The following is a 24124-nucleotide window of genomic DNA, read 5'->3' as shown; positions in this document are numbered from 1 at the left end:
TGAAGCAAGCTGCCAAGTTAGATGGGCCCACGTGGCAAGGAACTGGGGGTGGTCTTCAGCCAAGAGCCAGCAAAGAACTGAGGCCCTCCATCCAACCAGCTAGAACGTGATCTGCCAACATCCACATGTACCTGGAAGCAGATCCTTTCCCAGCTGAGCCTGGAGAGAACTACGTACAGCCCAGCCAACACTTGGATTGCAGCTGTGAGTGACCTTGAGTAGAGGACTTCGCTAAGCTGGGCCCAGATTCCTGATCCCCAGAAATGTTGTTTAAAGCCACTAAGTTTGGAGGTACTTTGCTACTTAGCGATGCATAATGGATAACTAATACAGGCCAGATAATCACTACTTCAGGCTTTGTAAGTTAATAAGGTCTCTGCTGCAGTAGCATGAAGGCTGCCAAAGATGATACGCAAATAAATGAGTATGGCTGTGTTCTAGTAAAACTATACTGATGGACACTGATACTCGAATTTCATAGAATATTCACATGTCACATAATATTGTTCATCTTTTGATTTTTTTTCAACCATTTAAGAATGTCAAAACCATTCTTAGCTCAGAGGCCACACAAAAACAGACAGCAGAATGGATTGGGCCTGCAGGCTGTCATGTGCCAAGCCCTGACCAAGACAGCACTGGAGCTCTGTTTAACATCACCATTTGATAACATTTAGGTCTGAATTTATGTAACACTGAGCTTATAACATTACAGTGAAATATATTAATAAAGCATATTTTATTGGGTAATGAAAAAATACCGAACAAATCTCTCTGGGCAAATATTTTCTACATTTAAAAGGCAGGCACTGTGCGACAAAGCAACAACCCTGTCAGCGAAGATGGAAGAGCTGCAAACAGAACCTCGGATTCCTAGGTGAGGGTGGATTCAGTTACCACGCCCCAGGCAAGGAAAGGGCTCCTCGTTGGAGCGGCAGGAAGAACTGATGCAGACGCGCGTGACTGGGTGGACACCTGCCCGCGCAGCAGTAACAGTCCCCTAGAGGTTCTACACAGAAAGGCAATACAGGCGAGTGGGAGACACATAAGTAAGAAGCTACATATATGAAATAAAAATAAGAAATATACTCACAGAAAAGTTAAAGGGCTATAATGTTGACAATTTAATATTTGTCCAAAATGACAAGATGTGAGGAATCTAGAAATGATTTCGAGTGAACTGAGAACTAGAAAGGTTTCCCCTAGATACAACTATCTTCAATACTAAAGCAACATCTGGAAGAAACTACAGAACTATTCTATGATCTTTAGAGGACAGGACCAGGATTGATATGCAGAGGTTAGAGAAGATAATTTCAGTTTATCTTAAGGGGGGAAACTAAAGTTGTTTAAAACTATAGTTTAAGTAAAAACTAAAGCTGTTCAATAATGGAAGGCGCTTCCCTGAAAATACCTTACATAACAGAGCCACCCATTTACTGATAGGACACTGGTGGAAGGGGATTACAGGGACACTGAAGAAAAGATTCTTACATCATGGAGAAAGTTTTCTTCTCATTCCAAATTCTTATATTTTGAAATTTGATATGCCAAAGAAAGTTTTGTTCTGATTTTAGGCTATCTGTAGACAACAGGCAAGTAGGTAACTTGGATAATACATTTTTTGGAAGCATCTCAAGGGAAAACTGTAGAAAGCATGCAGAATTCAGGGAAGATCATAATAATTAAGGAATGGAAAAATTCAATGATGAGAAAAAGCCTTGGCTAATTAAGACATTTGGGGACAAGAAAATGATACTGGATCTGAATGGTGTACCTTTTAAAAAGAACAGACTATGAAAGATTTTATACAAGGTAAGACAATCGGAATGAATATCTTGAAAGTAAAAGGTAATGTAGAAATAATTCAGTACTATACTGTTTGTAAAATTCATTAATAGCAACCAAAAAAAACCCCCAACAAAAACCAGGGAATCATAGGTTGACACCAAGCTTTAAACAAAATTATAAACAACATGAAAGTGGATAGTTCATTGATTAAAGGGAAAAAATCTTATTTTTAATTCTTGAAAACTCCACTCTAGTTTAAGATTTTAGACAATCTGATTCAGGCTCTATTTCTCTTTCTAATACCAGAATGCCAACTGACTGATCTAACGGCAATAAAAACAATTTAAATTTGAATATCACTTGTTTCAGAATAATCCTGCCATCATAATCAGCAATATACTATCTCCGTACAGGCAGACCTGTGGTGGACAGGAAAACTGTATAAAGAAGACCACTTATGTATGTGGAATCAGAAAGAGGGGCACCAGTCAGAGGAGCTACTATTTAATGTTGTCAGGTTAAGATGGCCCTTGCACCTGTCACCGTGACAGGAATGACCTTGCAAGGGGTCCCAAATTCTCAAGACTATAGCTAAGATTTCCTATAATTCTGAGGCATTTTTAATTGTCAAAAAGTCTGTTTAAATAAGCAAGGTCATACGTAGGATTTTTAATAAAAGGCATGATTTTAACAAGAAATATTCCTTATCACTTCACTTTGGTATTAAATAAGCTGGAATACTGAGAAATTATTTACTTCCTCATCTTTCCTGTAAAAGTATATTAAAAACTTTTTAAAGTTTTATTGTAGTAAAACTATGTACAATAAACTTTCCACATCCAAAGTATACTATACAATTTGATAAGTTTCGACATATGTTTGTGAAACCATTGCCATAATCAAGATAATGAACACACACAACACCCTCCAAAGTTTCCTTGTGTCCTTCTGTCATCTCTTCTGCCCTCCCCCTAACCAAATGCCCTTCAGTCATTTTCCACACTGGAACCAGTTTACATACCCAGACCCTTTTTAGTAAAGGGATGGTGGGTCACCCTGAGGAATGACCCCGGAAATTATACTGTTAATTTTTTTCCCAGCCTTCCCCAAAGGGACCTATGGTTCTTTACCAGAGTGACTGTACATTGGGGAAAAGGAAATAATCAGACCCTTCCATGACTATTGGACACCAGTTCTGAAATGACACTAATTCCAGGAGACCCAAAACATCACTGTGGTCTACCAGTCAGAGTAGGGACTTGTGGAGGTCAGGTGATCAATGGAGTTTTAGCTCAGATCCACCTCACAGTGGGCTCAGTGGGTCCCTAACCCCATCCTGTGGTTATTTCCCCAGCTCCAGAATACACCACTGGAATAGACATACTTAGTTGATGGCAGAATCCCATACTGGTTCCCTGATCTGTGAAGCGAGGGCAATGATGGTGGGAAAGGCCAATTGAAAGCGATCAGAACTGCCTCTAGCCAGGAAAACAGTAAACCAAAAGCAGTACCACATTCCTGTGTGACTGCCAAGATTTGTGACGCCATCAAGGACTTGAAAGATGTAGGAGGGGTGAGCACCACATCCTCATTCAACAAGTCTATCTGGCCTGTACAGAAGACAGGGCATCTTGGAGAATAGCAATGGACTAATGTAAGTTTAACCGGGTGGCAGACTCCAGCTGCAGCTGCTATACCAGATGTATTTTTATTGCTTGAGAAAATTAACATATCCTTGGGTACCTGGTAGGCAGCTATGCATCTGGCATATGCCTTTTCCCCCATCCTTGCCCATGAGGCCCACCAAAAGGAGATTCTTTCAGCTGGCAGGGCAAGCAACGTCCCTTCACTGTCCTTCTGCAGGGATCTATCAATTCTCCAGCCCTACGTCATAATTTAGTTTGCGAGGCTCTTGATCTCACTTCCTTCCATAAGATATCACACTGGTCCATTACACGGGTAACCTTATGCTGGTTGGATCTAGTGAACAAGAAATAGCAACTACTCTTGACTTATTGGTAAGACTTTGTATGTCAGAGGATGAAAAATCTGACTGAAATTCAGGGGCCTTCTACCTTAGTGATTTCTAGGAGTCCAGTGGTGTGGGGCATGTCAAGATATCTCTTCTAAGGAGAAGGATAAGTTGTTGCATCTGACCCCTCCTACAACCACAAAAGAGGTACAATGCCTAGTGGTCCTCTTTGGACTTTAGTGGCAACATACTCCTCATTTGAGTGAGCTACTGTGGTTCATTTGCCACGTGACCCAAAAAGCTACTATTGAGTGGGACAAGAGAAGGCTCGGCAACAGGTCCATGGTGCTGTTCAAGCTGCTCTGCCACCTGGGCTGTAGGACCCAGAAGATTCAATGGTGCTTGAAATGTCAGTGGCAGATAGGGATGCTTTTTGGAGCCTTTGGCAGGTCCCTAGAGGTGAACTGCAGCACATGCTCTCAGGATTTTGTAGCAAAAACCTGCCATCTTCAATACATAACTACTCCCCTTTTGAGAAAGCTGTTCATCTGCTACTGGGCCTTAGTAGAGACTGAACACTTAACTATGTGTCCCCAAGTTACATGTGATTGAGATGCCCATCACAGATTCATTATCTAATGTTATCTGATCCATCAAGCCATAAAGTTGGGAGTGCACATCAACATTCCACTATCAAATGGAAACGACATACATGAGATTGGGCCTAAGCAGGCCTTGAAGGCACAAGTAAGTTACATGAAGAAGTGGCCCAAATGCCCACGATCCCCACTCCTGCCATACTGCCTTCACTCTCCCAGCCTGCACCTATGGCCTCACGGCAAGTTCCCTGATAGCTGCCAGAGGAAGCGAGCCTCAGGCCTGGCTCACAGATGCTTTTATACAATATCCAGGCATCACTAGGAAGTGGACAGATACGACACTATAAACCTTTCTGGGACATTTCTGGAGGACAGTGGTGAAGGGAAATCCTCCCAGTGGACAGAACTTTGAGCAGTGCACCTGACTGTTCATGATGCTTAGAAAGAAAAACGGCCAGAAATGATTTTATATCAATGGGCAGCAGCCAATGATTTGGCCAGATGGTCAGGGTCTTGGAAAGAGCATGATTGGGAAATGGTGACAAGGAAGTCTGGTTGACAAAGATATTTGGGGAAGAGGTATGTGGACAGATCTCTCCGGATGGGCAAAAAAATGAGAGGGTATTTGTGTTCCATGTGAATGCTCACCAAAGGGTGATCTCAGCAGAGGAGGATATTAATAATCAGTTGGATAGGATGACCTGTTCTGTGGACACCGGTCAGCCTCTTTCCCCAGTCACCCTGTCATCACCCAGGGGGCTCATGAACAAAGTGACCATGGTGGCAGGGACGGTGGTTACACACAGACTCAGCAACATGGACTCTATTCACCAACGCTGACCTGGCTATGGCCACTGCTGAGTGTCCAATCTGCCAGCAGCAAAGACCAATATGGCACCAATCCCCAGTGTGACCAGCCAGCCATCTGGTAGCAGGAAGAGCATACTGACTGCTTCCATTATGGAAGGGGCGGCATTTTCTTCCAACCAGAACAGGTACTGGGTATGGATATAGATTTCGCTTTCTGTGCCTGCAATGCTTCTGCCAAAACAACTATCTGTGGACTTATGGAATGTCTTATGCACTGTCATGGCATCATGTACATCACTGCATCTGATCAAGGAACTCACTTCACAGCAAAGTAAGTGTAGCAATGGGCTCATGCTCAGGGAGTTCGCTGGTCTCTCCAAGTTCTCCACCCCCTTGAAGCAGCTGGCTTGACAGGAGGGTGGAAGGGTCTTTTGAAGACTCAGTTACATTGTAATTACAATCCCAGGAGGCAGTACTTTGCAGGGCTCTGGAAAGGTTCTCCAAAGGCTGTGTATGTTCTGAATAAGCATCCAATACATGGGTGCTGGCTGGGCTGAATGATCCTGACTACCCAGGGGAACTGGACTGTTACTCCACAATGGAATTAAGGAAGTATGTCTGGAATACAACAGACCTCTTAGGGTATCTGTTAGTATCACCACACCCTCTGAGTAAGGTCAACTGAAAACTACAGTTACTCAGTCTATCAGGACTTCTACTGGTCCAGATTCTTCAGAAATGAAGGTTTGGGTCATGCCACAAAGTATCTACTGAAGGTAAGTAATACACAGTGGGTGGTGGAAGAAGGTATTTATAAATACCAGCTATGATCTGGTAGCCAATTATAGAAACAAGGACTATAATTTCCATGAGTTATTTCCTCCTTATTTTGCTATGAATACATTTGAGTGTATGTGTGTATGTATAAATAAATATATATGTATACACACACGTTATATGTGTATATGGATGTCTTTGTTTTCTTTCCTCTCTTTTTCCCTTAACACATAAAATAAGAGGTATTGACTTTATATTGAGGTATTTAAGTATTGTTACTTTTGTAGCACAGTATTTAAGCAATTTCAAGAAGAGTGAACACTCAAGGACTCCATCCTTTCTGGGGAAGGGGTTAGTATGGTTTTGGTTGTATGTGGGACAGTTGTATCGTGTTAGATGAAATTATGGCCTTGTTACTGTCTTTATTTGGATATTAAGTATAGTTTAAGAGCATGCATACGGCTGTCAGGTTGACAAGGGGTAGACTTGTGATGGTTAATTTTAAGTCATCTACTAGGTCACAGGTTACCCAAATTAAACATTATTTCTGGGTGTGTCTGTTAAGGTGTTTCTGGATGAGGACAGCATTTGAATTGGTGGATTCAGTAAAGTAGAATCCCCTCCCCAGTGTGAGTGGGCACCATCCAGTCCCTTGAGGATCTGCTCCTGCCAGCCTGCTTAACCTGGGACACTGGTCTATCCTTGGATTTAAACCACTGGCTCCTCTCATTCTCAGGCTATTGGGCTTGCATTGCAGTTACCCACTGGCTTTCTCCAGCTTGCTGACAGCAGATCAAGGGACTTCTCAGCCTCCATAACTGTGTGACTGATTCCTTATAATAAATCTCTCTCTCTCTCTCTATATATATATATACACACACACACACACACACACATATATATACATATATATAATAAATCCCATATATATGTGCATATATGTAAATCTTATATATGTATTAAAAATACACATACACACATAGATACACATACATACACACATATATATATATACATATACATATATATATATATATATATATATATATATATATCTCCTATTGTTCTCTGGAGAACCCTAATAATCGGTCTCTATTTTAGCCATTTCAGTGAGTATACAGTGCTATCTCATTTTGGTTTAATTTGCATTTACCTATAGGCTAATGATGTTGGTCACCTTTTCATGTGCTCACCTGCCACCCATAGATCTTCTCTGGTGAACTGTCTGTTCGAATCTTTTGCCCATTTTTAAAAATGGAGATTTCTTCCCCTTGAGTTTTGAGTTCTTTATCTAGTCTGGATACCAGTCCTTATCAGATATATGATTTGCAATTTTATCCCAGTCTATAGCTTGTCTTTCCACTCTCTTAACAGTTTCTCTTAAAGAGCAGAAGTATTTAATTTTGATGAAGTCCAATTTAACAATGTTTTCTTTTATGGATTGTACTTTTCATGTCTTATCTAAGAAATCTTTGCCTAACCCAAGGTCAAAATGATTTCCCTTTATGTTTTATTCCAGAAATTTTATAGTTTTAGGTTTTTCATTTAGGTCTATGATCTGTTTTATAGTTAATTTTTCTATAAGGTGCAAAGTATTTATTAAAATTCATTTGTTCCCCATATGATAGCCAGTGATTCCAGCATCATTTGTTGAAAAGACTTTTTTGCTGCCAAATTGACTTTGCACCTTGGTAGAAAAAAAACAAAATACATCAGTTGCTATATCTGTGCGGTTCTATTTCTGGACTCTCCATTTCACTGACAATTTGTCTATCTTGATACAAACCACCACAGTGTCTTAATTATTGTAGCTTATTAATTTTGAAATCAACTTTAGTCTACTTTTTCAAAGGTAACTTGGCCATTCCAGGTCCTCTCCATTTCTATATGAATTTTAGACCTAGGTTGTCAATTTCTACCATTAAAAAAAAGCCTGTTGATATTGTGATTGCAATTACACATTGCCATCTATAGATCAATTTGGAGAGAAATAACCTTAATTATATTGAGTGATAAACACCCACGTGTGCTTATAAGTACTTAGCTGAATGCTTGAGGGGTACCTTCTGCAAAACTCTGAGCTTCTCTGTCTCTGCCGCTTTCTCCTCTCCAACATCCAGCCCTGTAAGCTCTACATGCGTTGGTCCTCCTGGACTCTCAGTTCCGTCTCCTCCACTCTGCCTGGTCTCCCCTCCCTGCACTGCAGCCTGGACACTCTCTGAAGGCAGTAAGCTGGGCAATCATAAGGCTCACCTCGTTTATTTTCCGTCTCTCAGTGTTCACTGTCCTTCATTGCTAGATGTTCAATGTCTTCAATACTGTTGTTTCATATATTTTGCCCATTTAAAAAATTGTTTCAGGCAGGAAAGTAAATCCGGTCCCTGTTATTCCATCTTGGTAAGAAGTGGAAGTCTCAATTTTTAATTTTTAATGTCAAATCTGTTCTCAAAGTTATAAAATTCAAGTAAAAACAGGACAAAAACATAACTAGTAATTAGTATAATGTTTTATCACTGTTCGTTTATTTGTTCATTAATTCATTTCAATCCAAAAATATTTATTGAATTCTGCACAGTAAGCACTGTGCTGGCTCCTGAGCATACAATGCTAAGGATAAAGCCAGATGTGCCCCTTGCTCTCCCAGAGCTTACAATCTAGTGGGACAGACAGACATTAACTAAGTAATTATAAAAATAATTGCAACACTGCAATTGTGATACCTGCTATGAAGGAAAGAATAGAATTATGCTATGATAACCTATAAGAATGATGTTAATGGTATTTTCTTCTACTGAGCCTATATCCATGAGGTGAAAAATAGCACTACTGTTTATGTTAAAGTCACAAAGAAATTATTACATAGTGGGAAAAAAGTATCCATCAAATAAACTTCTCAATATATAATGTATTTACTAGGTTACAACACTGTGCTAAGTGCTTTGAAGCATATAAAAATTATGATACTATCTCCTTGAAGCTTAAGATCTAATTAGGCAAATAAAATATAAAAAAATATAAAGGTTAGGTATCTACACCCTATGTGAATATAAATGAAAATTTATCACTTAAACATCATTTTGTCTTCTCCCATTCAAAAAATTATTTTTCCATGAGCTTAATTACAGAAATTTGATCAGTTCTTTTGAGAAAAACAATACATTTATTTTATTTTGTTAAGACTTACCTAGATATCTCAGCTTGGGAGTTCTTCTCTCCATCAACAGTGAAAGGAGATGCTCCAGTTAGTAATTCATACATTAGAACACCTAAACTCCACCAATCAACTGCCTATAAGACAACAAGAATTTCATTTTCTAAAATATTAACTAATGTATATTTTATGGGAAAGAAAAACAAAAGAAGCTATATATTTGGAAAATATTTTAACAAAAAGGTTTTGTACAGTTTTCTGTGTAAAGAGCATTCAATTAGCACAAGCAAGAAGGACACTTAGAGAAAAAATATCCGTGTATCCTCAGCACAGAATTTAAACAGTGAAGTCAATCAATGGACTAAAAGTGTTTTTAATTATTTCCTAGACAAAATGTTTTAAGTTTGGTTAGTTTTTTTAAATATTAAATTTAAAATATATTCATTAGACTTATAATAGGGGGAAAAAGTACCAATAAGCATTTTAAAACTTATTCAGCTCCCATGAATATTAAGAAATTCCTTAAAGTCAAAGAACAACAATAAAACAAAACCATCCAAAGGTGTTAGTTTTCATAACTACTTAACTCAATTACAGAACTTTTCACATAAGTCTTCATTTATAGGAAGCATGAAGAGATTTAAAATAATATAAAATAAGATGTGATCTAAATTGGAAACCAATTTATAAATGTAATTACATGAAATGAAAGCATAACAAGTTATATAATTTAAAGAGTTTTGATGTATAGAAAATCAGGTTTTTTTATAATTAGGCAAATCATGATTTCAATAACTTGAATATGAACTTACACCAAAAGGATACTAGCTAAAATTTTTAACTCTCTGCTTCCAAATTTTAGGGCCAAGGTTTCAGACAAATAATGTGAAATATATGAGCCTAGGGATATTTTAAAGAAAATCTGTAACCAATGACATATAAAACAGGATCACACAGACTGAAATCATGAAAGGAAGAGTGAGGAGCCAGACAAAGTGATGGGCACTTTGCCTACATTATCTCATTTAATGAGCTCAAAGTCATCAAGGTGCTCCATAAATGGAAAAGAATATTTACACACTAGCTATATTCTGGACCTCAGGTTTGCAGAAATTCTAGGGATGATATAAACTTTTCTTTTCTAAAAATTGGTTCCATTAGGTCTTAGAACAGTTTTCAAAGTTTAGGAGTTACAAATTCCTATCAAATTCCCCAACAGCTTCCAAGAATATCATTAAGCAAACTAAACAAGCAATTCAATTCTTTAATTTATATAAGCAGCTTTACTGCCATCTGAGTCAGGACCCTCGGAATGTTTTATTGTTGGATTTGAAACCATGTTCTTAAATTGACACAGATCTACAATCAGATTCCTAGTCGTGACCTAAAACCAATACCACACAAACTTGAAGAACAAGCTTTAAAATATATGATTAGTCATTAGAATCAAGACCAAAGATTCTCCACACTTAAGATATTTGGACTGAATATGTGAGATTTTGAAAGGGGAAGAGGGAGAGACAATGAAAAAAAATATAGCCAGAATTCCTTATTTGGAGAAAGTTACTAATAAAGCAAAAGTGTTAAGAAGACACTGCACAAATTTGTACCCCTTAACACTGAAGAAAAAATATGTGACTTAGATTTTATAACACAACTCCTTAGAAAGCCTATTCTACAATCTTTGTTTTGCACGTACAAAGGGAAATGAAGAACGAAATCAAGCTTTTTAGAGGGTTAGGAAACAGACTGGTTTGAATGCAGAAATTTTTTCTTTCTCCAAGGATTGTTACACTGGTTATTTCTGTTGAAAAGATATTCCACAGTCTCTAGTACCTCTACAGGGAAAAGCAGAAACTGGGAATAAGGACATACGAGAGACTCCCCCTTTTTAATGATCTCGTAGAAAGCAAATACCAACTAAAGGGGAAACACTTGACTGTGTTTTGGTATGTTTTTCCAGCAAAATTCAATGATGCCAATAAATGCAGTCTAAAATCACTCAGCATGTCTCAGACAGGGACAATGTACAGTTTATACATTCAGTGGGACCTCTGTATTGAACTGTGGTTCAGGTGTATCCTAAAAGACCAGGTCCTGTGCAAAGAAAAGGAGTGATTTTTGTTTTAAATAGATTTACAACTGGTGCTTTGCTCAAGATATAGACTTTTTGAATGGAAGTAAAATAAAGATTGTTATTTGAGGAATTATAATTTTCAATTTTGAGAAAGTTGGTTTTGATGTTTCCTTTAACATGAGGTGTTACTCTATAAAACAAAAATTATCCTCACCAAAAAAAACATTTCTGAAAAAAGATAAATTTAGGATGCCATAGCCTTTCCATTATCTCTTTCCTCCAAAACACTAGATATATCATGAGCTCATATATACAAAGCAAAGGAGAGAAAAATATGAAGGCTAAACAATACCAGAAAGAGGCTTTGCTATCCCAAATTATTAACTAGGATTCTTACTATACATTTTATAGACATATATATAAAAAGGTGTCAAAAACAGAACATACCTTGTCATGTCCTGAATCTCCCCCTCTGACAATATCTGGTGCCATGTATTCAATAGTTCCACAAAAGGAATATGCTCTTTCACCCTTAAACAAACAAACAAAACAAAAGGAGATCAAACAAAAAGGGGTTTGATTTCAAGCTAGTATGACAAGTGACAGAAAAAGAAAGATACTACGTGTCAGTGGTTGAGATGGGACCACAGTAGCAAGGTGGTGGTAGGATCTAGTTGTTAGACCCTCTTCTCATCAGGACAGACCATATACTCACCAGTGTGTAAGTACTGGATAAATGTCCTGCCAGAAAGCTTTCCCACGCCTGAAGCCCTACCATCATTCATTGATTCATTCATTCACCCATCCACCCATTCATGAATCCATTCATTCACTCTTCTTCTTTTCTGTACATGTGCATATTTCAGTCACTGATTTCTTTCACCATTCTTTTTTTTAAGAATGCAAATAGTCCCAGTAGGGTAGCATGGACTGTCTAACACTGTAGTATGGATGACTTTATTTCCTGTTGTCAAGATTGGGCAAACATTGGGAAATGTGAAGGAGGAAGGAAAACCAAATGCTAAAAAGGGAATAGGGAACCCAAAGATGAAAAAGGGTGAAAAGTATTTTTCCTACTTTGCCATCTTGTCTAGTTTTGGCATGGCTAATAGTATGTTTAATGATGATGAACAAAACTGTCTTAAAAAAAGATTGTCTCTTATAGACAGTTATTTCTCTTTTACAGAACTTTAAAAGGGGCTAATTTACCAGCTTGAAAATTAATTAAAATATTTTTTAAATAACCAACTGTGTCATATGACTCATCCCAATATAATAATGGAGAGTAAATATCTAAATTGTTAAACAAATGTATTAAGTAAAGAAAAAAGAATTCTTTAATAATATATATTTGTATGGTTACACTGAAACTTTAAAGGTGTTTTGTGACATTAAAATGTTTTAAAAACTATTTTAGAAGAACTTTTCCAATTTACACTTCGCTTCCACTATAAGGCTTCAAGAAAAAAAATCCTGTTATTTATCAATTTTAAATATACAGAACACTACTTTAGCAATGTTACAGAAGTGGTGTAAGTCCCCTACTGTACTGGCTGAAAGTTAAGCCCAGAAACAATGAAAATAATGAATTTATTTAAACACCATAGTAACAAATGTATTAAAAACACTTCATTGTTTTCTTTTTTACTTTATAAACACTGTATTGTTTACTTTTATCATAAAGGTAAAATACGTTTATGATTCATTTCTTTTCTTTGTGCTACATATATTAAAAGATTACTATCCCCTACAAACTAAAAGAAATAGTTCAATTATGTTTAGATCTCCAGAAAAGTTTCTTTTATGTTAGCTAGCAGTGCATTGTTACTGATAAATAAATCAAACACCAAATGTCATTATTTTTCTGCTTCATCATTTCAGTACCAAATGCTAATATTATGTCAAATTACTGGAAAGATTAAAGCTAAATAAAATTAAATTCCACATAAATTTGTGTATAAGAAATAATGAATAACTGATGCTAGACATGCTTAGAAAAAAATTTATTAGGAATCATTCTGTTCACTGAATTATTAAAAGAAATACTACAAAACTACTTAAAACCCCATACTTCATAAAACTGAATAGTACTTTTAAGCCTTTTTTTGGATATTAAGCAAAAAAATGGCATAAAAATGACTAAGTCTACAGTATTTATCATATCATTTGACCTCATCTTAAAAGATAGCTTTAAAACATTACACCCCAAATCAAGTTTAGATATGCTGAAAAAAAAAAGATAAAAATAATTCTCCAAATTGGTTTATGAGTAAAACAACAAGTTTATATTTATTGCTTCTTTAGATTTTTATTTATTTAGGACACTAGTGTTTCTAGCAAATACAAATTTTAATTTCCATTTATAGGCAGATCTATGGTACAAACCATTTTGAATTATGCATATTTCCTTCTGAGTATGAGATAATGACTTAATTTTACAAATTGAAAATCAGGAAAATCTGCATTCTCTTCTTCAAAACACTAGAAAGTCATAAGTTTTGTGCAAAAGGGTATGAAACATACAGATTCTATTGGTAATGCTAGAAAGGTCTGAGAATCACCACCATGTCTCCCTTTACCTGACAATGAGAACTACATAACTCTTTAGTGTTTTGACACAGAGGAAGCTCAGAACCACGTAAGTGTTCAAAGATATGACTTCTACCTTCTTCACGTGACTTTTGAGCTCTCTTTTAATTCAGTTTAGAATGTCTGTGTTTTTTTGAGGGGTGGGCAGTAAGTATTGTCTACAGTAATAAATAATTAATGGGTAATTATTTATTTGATAGGAATTCCAGGAGACAGAAAAATTAAAGCTTAAGTGTTGAGAAGTTCTGGTCACTAAGGAATAATAGTAAACAAAAACAAAGTACTTCTTAAGGCTCTCTGTTATTCTAAAACATTGCCACTTTAGACTCTTGAAATTCTCTACCTGTATCCTCTTCCTCTGCTTCAATGGAAGTGTCACTCCCCCTGGGTTCTAGTATTAAGTGTGTCAGCCTCCATTTCCTAACAGTTTATCTTCTATTTCTAAAAATATCCCCAACGTTAACTTTTAAATTTGTGTTTATCTGCCTTGGAAGATTCATGTTATCTGCAGTGTACACTGAATGCCTTGCAAATAATCCTACCAAGAGGACCAAATCAGGTATTACAGGGGAAGGCAGGTAAGAGTTCAAGGAAATATTTTATGAACTATGATATGAAAAGGCTAGGATAACATAGCTAAATTCTATTATGATCATTATTATTGTTCAAAATATCTTTACAGTAACTTTTTTTCAAAGAGACAGGCAATCAACCTAATTAGCATGTAAGTCCATACTATATTACAAGCAACATTACTTATTAAAGCTACCACAGAGTTAAATGACTGTGAATGAGAATTTCCTTGAAAGAGAAAATAATAAAAGCAGCAATGTGTGCACCATCCTGGCAGAAAATATGGAGTATTCTTGTGCTTAAGTGAACAGCTAATCAAGGAGGCTTCACTGTTTCTTAGAGAGAAGGATCAGATAACACTGGACATGAAAATGGTTTCCTTCTAAGGAAGAATCCAAAGAGGAACTCAACTGCCAAATCCTCAGGTGTTTCTCAATAAACACTAGATTAAATCATTCCTAGCTTTCATTTGCTAAAGCTTTATCCTGATCATATTGGCTTATGATAGAATTTGTGAGTTAAATGTAAAATAACAAGGGAAAAGAAGTTTTTTCCCCTATTCCTGTATGCTTTTCCATCCCGATATTGACAAATCTCATCAAAACAAATATCTAGAAATACTTGGTTTTTAAAAAGAAGCAAAGAGAGGATTAAAGTTGGCAGCGTGAGAGGTGAGACAGAGGCTTCCTCCTAAAACCACATATAATATAATATAATTAATACTACTAATCCTGAAAGAGAAACAGGAAAGAGGGCTGCGCCAAACTGCATACAACTGGAGGAAAGAATAAACCTCAAAGAACAGGGTAACCTACAAAAGCTGTGGCCTGGCAGGACCTATGCCCTTCCCCCACCCAGATCACCAGCAGGAGGAAGAGAAATGGAGCAGGGAGGGAGTGGAGGCCTGGGACTGCTAAACACTTAACTCTGGAGATCTGCTCTGGGAGCACAAACCTACATTTCATGGTGTTTTCATGGTACTCTCGTGATTAGGGGGTTGGAAAGCTAAGACAGGCAGAATACCTGGAGAGACTGAGATTCCAGCCGCTTGCGGAAAGCAGGGATCCATACCTGGCTGCTCTAGGGCAAAAGAAAGGCGGGCAGTCTGAGAGACTTCCTAACAGCAAGAGGGCTACTAAAGGGGCAAGAATAGCACAGAGCTTACTGCTCAGAAGAAAGGACAGATAGACAAAATTGTCTGGTTGCACTCTGCCCAGCAGGTTGGGAACTTTCACGATCTTCAGGTGCTCGAGCTCCCTGGCTGGCTACAGAGCTCCAAGGACCCCCTCCATGATATGCAGCCTACTGCACCTTTCTCCAGCAAACCAGCAAATCCTACCCTGGCATTAGGCCAGCCAGAGGGAAGCTCCATCAACAGCAACCACAAACCCAAAGCATAGAGGCTTATACCTGTGTGCTCAGCCCACTGGATCTGGCAGTGGAGGCAGGCATAGCATCCGGGAAGCAGGAAACAGCTCTCTCCTCCCACCAGACACCAATACCACTCCCCTGCGACCCCCAACATTGCTTCAGGGCCTGAGCAGCTCCAGAGAGTAGAGCTTCTGGGCACTAGAGGGCACCATATACAAATATGAAACACCAAAGGAAATTTGTTCAAAGTAAAATTATGAATATTAACACCTGAGAGAGATTCAAATGAAATCGACCTCATGAATCTTCCTGAAAGACAGTTCAAAATAAAAATCATTACCATGCTCATGGAGGTACAGAAAATTATTCAAGAACTAAACAATGAATTCCAATCAGAGATCCACTCATTGAAGAGCACAATGGAAGGTATTAAAAGCAGGATAGATAAGGTGGGGATGATAAATGAAATAGAAACCAGAGAAGAGGAATACAAAGAAGTTGAGGCACAGAGAGAAAAAAGGATCCCTGAGAACGAAAGAATATTGAGAGAAATGTGTGATGAATCCAAACGGAACAACATTTGCATTATAGGGGTACCAGAAAAAGAAGAAGAGAGAAAAAGGGATACAAAGAGTCTCTGAGTAGGTAATTGCTGAAAACTTCCCCAATCTGGGGAAGAAGATAGTCTCACAGGCCATGGAGGTGCACAGATCTCCCAACACAAGGGACCCAAGGAAGACAACCCCAAGTCATATACTAATTAAAACGGCAAGGATCAAGGATGAGGACAGTCTATTAAAAGCAGCCAGAGAGAGAAATAAGATCACATACAAAGCACATAAGGCTATCATCAGACTTCTAAGCAGAAACCTTACAGGTCAGAAGGGAGTGGCATGATGTATTTAATGCAATGAAGCAGAAGGGCCTCGAACCAAGAATACTTCATCCAGCAAGATTATCATTTACATTTGAAGGAGGGATCAAACAATTTTCAGATGAGCAACAGCTGAGAGAATTTACTTTCCACGAATTGTCTCTACAGTCTATTTTGGAGGGACTGCTATAGATGGAAGTGTTCCTAAGGTTTAATAGCTGTCACAAGAGATAATAAAACCACAGTGAAGAAAGTAGAACAGTTAATTACTAAGCAAATGCAAAATTAAATCAACTATCCCCAAAGTCAATCAAGTGATAGACAAAGAGTACATGATACCTAATATATATGGAATGGAGGAGGAAGAAAAAGGATGAGAAAAAAAGAACCTTTAGATTGTGTTTGTATTATCATATTAAGTGAGTTAAGTTAGACTCTTAGATAGTAAGGAAGTCAATCTTGAACCTTTGGTAACCATGATCTAAAGCCTGCAATGGCAATAAGTATGTCACCCTAAATGTAAATGGACTGAATGCACCAATCAAAAGACATAGAGTCAATGAATGGATTAAAAAAACAAGACACATCTATATGCTGCCTACAAGAGACTCACTTTAAACCCAAAGACATACACAGACTAAAAGTGAAGGGATGGAAAAAAATATTTCATGCAAACAATACGGAGAAAAAAGCAGGTGTTGCAGTACTTATATCAGACAAAATAGACTTCAAAACAAAGAAAGTCAAAAGAGACAAAGAAGGACATTATATAATGATAAAGGGGTCAAAACAACAAGAAGATATAACCATTATAAACATCTATATACCCAACACAGGAGCACCTACATATGTGAAACAAATCTGAACAGAATTAAAAGGGGAAATAGAATGCAATGCATTCATTCTAGGAGACCCACTCACTCTGAAGGACAGATCAACCACAAAGAAAATAAGTAAGGACACAGAGGCACTGAACAACACATTAGAACAGATGGACCTAATAGACATCTACAGAACTCTACACCCAAAAGCAGCAGAATACACATTCTTCTCAAGTGCACATGGAACATTTTCAAGAATAGATCATACACTAGTCCACAAAAAGAGCCCTGATAGATTCAAAAAGATTGAAATTGTACCAACCAGTTTCTCAGACCAAAGAAGTATGAAACTAGAAATAAATTATGCAAAGAAAATGAAAAATCCAACAAAAACATGGAGGCTGCACAACATGCTTCTAAATAATCAATGGATCAATGACCAAATTGAAACAGAGATCAAGCAATATATGGACAGAAATGAAAACAGCACAATGCCCTAACTTCTGTGGGATGCAGTGAAGGTAGTTCTAACAGGAAAGTATATAGCAATTCAGGCCTATTTAAAGAAGGAAGAACAGTCCCAAATGAATAGTCTAAATTCACAATTATTGAAACTGGAAAAAAAAGAACAAATGAGGCCCAAAGTCAGCAGAAGGAGGGACATAATAAAGACCAGAGAAGAAATAAATAAAATTGAGAATAATAAAACAATAGAAAAAAGTAATGAAACCAAGACCTGGTTCTTTGAGAAAATAAACACAATAGATAAATCCCTAGCCACACTTATCAAGAAAAAAAGAGAATCTACACACATAAATAGAATCAGAAATGAGAAAGGAAAAATCACTACGAACACCACAGAAATACAAAGAATTATTAGAGAATACTATGAAAAATTCTATGCTAACAAACTGGATAACTTAGAAGAAATAGACAACTTTCTAAAAAAATACAACCTTCCAAGGCTGACCCAGAAAGAAACAGAAAATCTCAAAAGACCAATTACCAGCAATGAAATTGAATTGGTAATCAAAAAACTTTCCAAAAACAAAACTCCTGGATCAGATGGCTCCACTGCTGAATTTTATCAGACATTTAGAGAAGATAAAATAGCCATTCTTCTTAAAGTTTTCCAAAAAATAGAAGAGAAGGGAATACTTTCAAACTCATTGTATGAAGCCAACATCACTCTAATACCAAAACCAGTCAAAGACACCACAAAAAAAGAAAATTACAGACCAATACCCCTGATGAACACAGATGCAAAAATTCTCAACAAAATATTAGCAAACCGAATTCAAAAATACACCAAGAGGATCATACATCATGACCAAGTGGGATTCACTCCAGGGATGCAAGGATGGTACAACATTCAAAAATCCATCAACTTCATCCATTATACTAATAAAAAGAAGGACAAAAATCATATTATCATCTCCATAGATGCTGAAAAAGCATTTGACAAAATTCAACATCCATTCATGACAAAAACTCTCAACAAAACGGGTATAAAGGGCAAATACCTCAACATAATAAAGGCCATATATGACAAACCCACAGCCAACAACATACTTAACAGTGAAAAGCTAAAAGCTTTTCCTCTAAGATGAGAACAAGACAAAGATGCCCACACTCCCTGCTTTTATTCAACATAGTACTGGAGGTCCTAGCCATGGCAATCAGACAGCACAAAGAAATAAAAGGCATCCAGATTGGTAAGGAAGAAGTCAAACTGTCACTGTTTGCAGATGACATGATATAGTACATAACAAAACCTAAAGAATCCACTCCAATACTACTAGAACTAATATCTGAATTCAGCAAAGTTGCAGGATACAAAATTAATACACAGAAATCTGTTGCATTACTATACACTAATGATGAATTAGCAGAAAGAGAAATCAGGAAAACAATTCCATTCACAATTGCATCAAAAAAAAATACCTAGGAATAAACCTAACCAAGGAAGTGGAAGACCTATACCTGTAAAACTACAAGACATTCTTGAGAAAAATTAAAGTGGACACTAATAAATGGAAATTCGTCCTATGCTCTTGGGCAGGAAGAACTAATATTGTCAAAATGGTCATCCTGCCTAAAGCAATCTACAGATTCAATGCAATCCCTATCAAAATACCAACAGCATTCTTCAATGAACTGGAACAAATAGTTCTAAAATTCGTATGGAACCACAAAAGACCCCGAAGAGCCAAAGCAATCCTGAGAAGGAAGAATAAAGCAGGGGTATTATGCTTCCCAACTTCAAGCTCTACTACAAAGCCACAGTAATCAAGACAATTTGGTACTGGCACAAGAACAGACCCATAAACCAGTGGAACAAATACAGAGTCCAGATATTAACCAAAACATATATGGTCAATTAATATATGATAAAGGAGCCATGGATATACAATGGGGAAATGACAGCCTCTTCAACAGCTGGTGTTGGCAAAACTGGACAGCTACATGTCATAGAATGAAACTGGATCACTGTCTAACCCCATATACAAAAGTAAACTCAAAATGGATCAAAGACCTCAATGTAAGTCATGAAACCATTAAACTCTGAGAAGAAAACAGGCAGAACTCCTCTTGAATATAAAAATGAGCAACATTTTCATGAATGTATCTCCCCGGGCTAGGAAAACAAAATAAAAAAATGAAGAAGTGGAACTACATCAAACTAAAAAACTTCTGTACAGCAAAGGACACCATCAGTAGAACCAAAAGATATCCTACAGTATGGGAGAATATATTCATAGATGACATATCAGATAAGGGGTTGACATCCAAAATATATAAAGAGCTCATGCGTCTCAACAAACAAAAAGCAAACAAACCAATTAAAAAAGGGGCAGAGGATCTGAGCAGACAGTTCTCCAAAGAAGAAATTCAGATGGCCAACAGACACATGAAAAGATGCTCCACATTGCTAGTCATCAGAGAAATGTAAATTAAAACCACAATGAGGTATCACTTCACACTTCACACCAGTTAGGATTGCCACCATTCAAAAGACAAACAACAACAAATGCTGGCAAGGATGTGGAGAAAGGGGAACCCTCCTACACTGCTGGTGGGAATGTAAATTAGTTCAACCATTGTGGAAAGCAGTATGGAGGTTCTTCAAAAATCTAAAAGTAGAAATATGATTTGACCCAGGAATTCCACTCCTAGGAATTTACCCTAAGAATGCAGGATCCCAGTTTCAAAAGGACATAGGCACCCATATGTTTATTGTAGCACTACTTACAATAGCCAAGACATAGAAACAACCTAAGTGTCCATCAGTAGATGACTGGATTAAGAAGATGTGGTACATATACACAATGGAGTATTATTCAGCCATAAGAAGAAAACAAATCCTACCATTTGCAACAATGTGGATAGAGCTAGAGGGTATTATGCTCAGTGAAATAAACCAAGTGGAGAAGGACAAGTACCAAATGATTTCACTCATATGTGGAGTATAAGAACAAAGAAAATACTGAAGGAACAAAAGAGCAGCAGACTTACAGAACCCAAGAATGGACTAACAGTTACCAAAGGGAAAGGGACTGGGGAGGATGGGTGGGAAGGGAGGGATAAGGGGATAAGGGGCATTATGATTAGCACACATAATATAGGGTGGGGGTCACGGGGAAGGCAGTATAGCACAGAGAAGACAAGTAGTGACTCTATAGCATCTTAATATGCTGATGGACAGTGATTGTAATGGGGTATGTGGTGGGGACTTGATAATGAGGGGAATCTAGTAATCATAAAGTTGCTCATGTGATTGTATATTAATGACACTGTACTGTAATAAAAAAAAAAGTTGTAGAGATCTCTCCAACAATGTGAATATACTTAACAATACTGAATTGTATTAAAAAATGTTCTAAAATTCCAGCCAATAGTGACCCTGGTGAGAACAGTTTGAGTAAGTTGGTAGAGGGTGCAAGCCAAACTGGAGAAGGTTATAGAGTGAGTGACATGTGGGTAAGTAGAGAATGTGTAAATCAATATTGACAAAGGAAAACAAAAAGACAAGAACTGGTAGGAAATATGGGATTCTTAGATTGTTTTTCTTTTTAGCTGTTAATTAGTCAGTCCATCCATCTATTCATCTCTCCATTTAAAAAATCTTAAGACATGAGAGATTAGGCATGCTTAAATGGTGAGAGGAGGGGCCCAAGGGGAAGAGGTTCAAAGAAGAAGGAGCGAGACAGATACAGAAAGAGAAATATAACCTCCATATATCAACTAGAAACCAAGGAGGAAACTGTAAGCTGGAGTTTAAACTGAAAATCAGAGGTAGAACAGGGATGCACAAAAGAAACTCATTCTAAGAAAAACGGTATTTTCAGTGTGAGAGCTGGACTGACATGTGAAACCAGAAAGGCATGCTAGTGAATCAAAACCAGAAATTGTTTGGTGGGAATATTTTTAAGATGGAAAGGGTCTAGGGTCTAGGTAGGGAAACTTGCTGAATAGGTGGTGGGTGGAACCAGGAGAGCAACGGACCATTTGATCAAGCTGTAGGGGACTCAGGAAAGGCTGATGTCTACCCAAGCCCTGAGAGTTAAATTTGAAGCCGAGTATGGCAGTGTGTCTTCTCTGGCTAAGAGAAAGAATGGACTGGTAGTCTGAGAAGTAGGGAGATGAAACTGCATCGCTTAATAACACATGACTATATCAAATGCATCGCTTAATAACACATGACTATATCAAATGCAGCTGGGCTGATTCCAGTGAATAAAAAGGAAATCTATAAATTACTTCTCCACTTCTGATTAAGTCCCAATATTTCATTTTTACACTTAAAACAATTAAACACTAAAAAATTACAGCACCCACTGAAAACTCCCTATACTCCCTTGAAGAGTAGCTGTTGGCTATTAGAAAACACAGGTCTCTTGTGAGGAGTGACCTAGCTGGTGTAGAAGTACAGCACTTCTGACTAATTTGTTAGTGTATTATTGGATCCGAACAACTTGGATCCATGTTTGACTTTTGTTTATTTTTGTTTTGGTTTATAACAGTAGCGGTTGCCCAGGGCCAAAGTCTGCCAAACGACCAGCCACACATGCGCAAAAATAAAGAATTCACCATGTGATTCCTTTCATTGTTGTATTACCAGAACGTAGCCTAAGATCAAGCATGTAGAAGACTGTCAACAAATTCTTGGGGAAGGAATGAGCAAATGTCTAGATGGTTCCATGGACTGAGGAAAAGGTGATCACCAAGTCTCTCTGCAGGGGGTCTTTTACATGCTAAGGACCCTTCGGCAGTGTGTTGAAGCTGACAGACCCCTTCTCAGAGTATTTTTAAATACATACTATGACAGAGGAAACTAATTATATTGAATACAGATAGAGGCAACTAGTTATATTAAAATATATTGAGATCAAAATATGAAAAGAAACTGTGACACTCTCACAAACATGCCCCTATGGCATAAGCTGGGCTTGTCAAGTCACAGGCATCGCTGTATGGAGGCCTGGCTGGGCCAGTTCACTGGCAACACCACCAAATGACATCTGCAGGCTTTTTGTTCGGTTTCTCAGACAGGAATCTTCCGAATTCCTGTCTAGAATGCCACTGTTCTCAGAGGTAAGTGGTAGAAAGAGGCCAGAGAAGTTCTCAGCTCAGTGAGTCAGTTTTCACATCACCCACTAGTTCCCACGTGGTGTTGTCACCCTCAGCTGTGCCCACTGTCCCCCAATCCACAGGCTGTCTGTTCAGCCTCTTCAGTCTGCACCAGGGTAAGAAAGGCATGCATAGTTGTCCAAGTGAACAGGGAGACATGGGATGTAGGGCCCACCTGTTTCTTACACAGACTTCCAACCAAGCCTCCTGGGTCCTGTATCACCTGCACTCCTGTTCTGAAGGGTATTTGTGCCTCAGTCCCTGAGCCTTTTTGGGGGCCACAGGTACAAATGAGCCCACTTTCAGACTTCTCACTTTACTCGCTTAGGATTCAGCTGTGATCAGAGATGCCTCATCAGCTACAACTAGTATTTCTGCTGCCCATCTCCCCAAATCTGGTTGCAATTTTCTTCAGTCCCCTCTGAGTGCATGCCTATTTCCCTCCTTTACTTTTACCTGTAGTGAGGGTTAGTGAGGAAGCAATGGTATATATATTTAATGTCACATTTTACTGATGTTGCCACTTTTTTTTTATAAAGGAGAAAAAGTTTTAAAAATCAATCTTTGCAGTAAATTCCTCAAAAATTCATCTAACTTATTTTATCACTATGGCTTTTCTATTAAAGATAATCGATAAATTGTTAAAACCATGGCCTCACAAGGGCCAGCACCATTTCCATTTTATTTACCACTGTACCTAGCATAAGAGGCAGTCAATAAATATTGAATACACGAACTGAATGAATATAGACACAATAAAAAATTGGGATCTCTTAATAATTTCAGTACTTATCTAGTTCACCAAGGACTGCAATATTCCCAAAGGCAAACAATCAGAAATAGGTACAACTAATTTGAACCAAATAATGATGGTTTTATAGTAACAAAGTCGTTTACTACAAAAATTCCACTGTGATTCTGTATTCTATACTAATAATTTATTGGGTAAAAATGAATTGGCATTCAAATTAGTTACATAGCAGTAGTGTAAAACTACTAATAGTATAAATTACAACTGCTAAATAAAAAGTATTTGGTTACAAAAGATGTTTAATTTTAAATGTCATCAATGCATTTGTAATATTAAA

The 24124-nt window shown here is 37.5% G+C and overlaps 1 protein-coding gene across 2 annotated transcripts in view; it reads right to left on the bottom strand.

The window, feature by feature from the left end:
• Positions 1–24124, bottom strand: part of RPS6KA5 (ribosomal protein S6 kinase A5) — a 190738-nt gene that overhangs the window by 51854 nt on the left and 114760 nt on the right. The window contains exons 6-7 of one of the 2 annotated variants that reach the window (XM_073241979.1): positions 11625–11708; positions 9134–9237 (exon numbers count right to left, since the gene is read on the bottom strand). In XM_073241979.1, coding sequence (XP_073098080.1) covers positions 9134–9237; positions 11625–11708 — 188 coding nt within the window. Of the gene's footprint in view, positions 1–8202; positions 8366–9133; positions 9238–11624; positions 11709–24124 lie in introns of those variants that run through there. The other variant, XM_036991737.2, reaches the window with a different exon arrangement.

This window comes from Manis javanica, chromosome 8, assembly GCF_040802235.1.
Source record: "Manis javanica isolate MJ-LG chromosome 8, MJ_LKY, whole genome shotgun sequence".
NCBI lineage: Eukaryota > Metazoa > Chordata > Mammalia > Pholidota > Manidae > Manis > Manis javanica.
The sequence above is the reverse complement of the archived record's forward strand: the minus strand, read 5'-3'. Positions and strand labels throughout refer to the sequence as shown.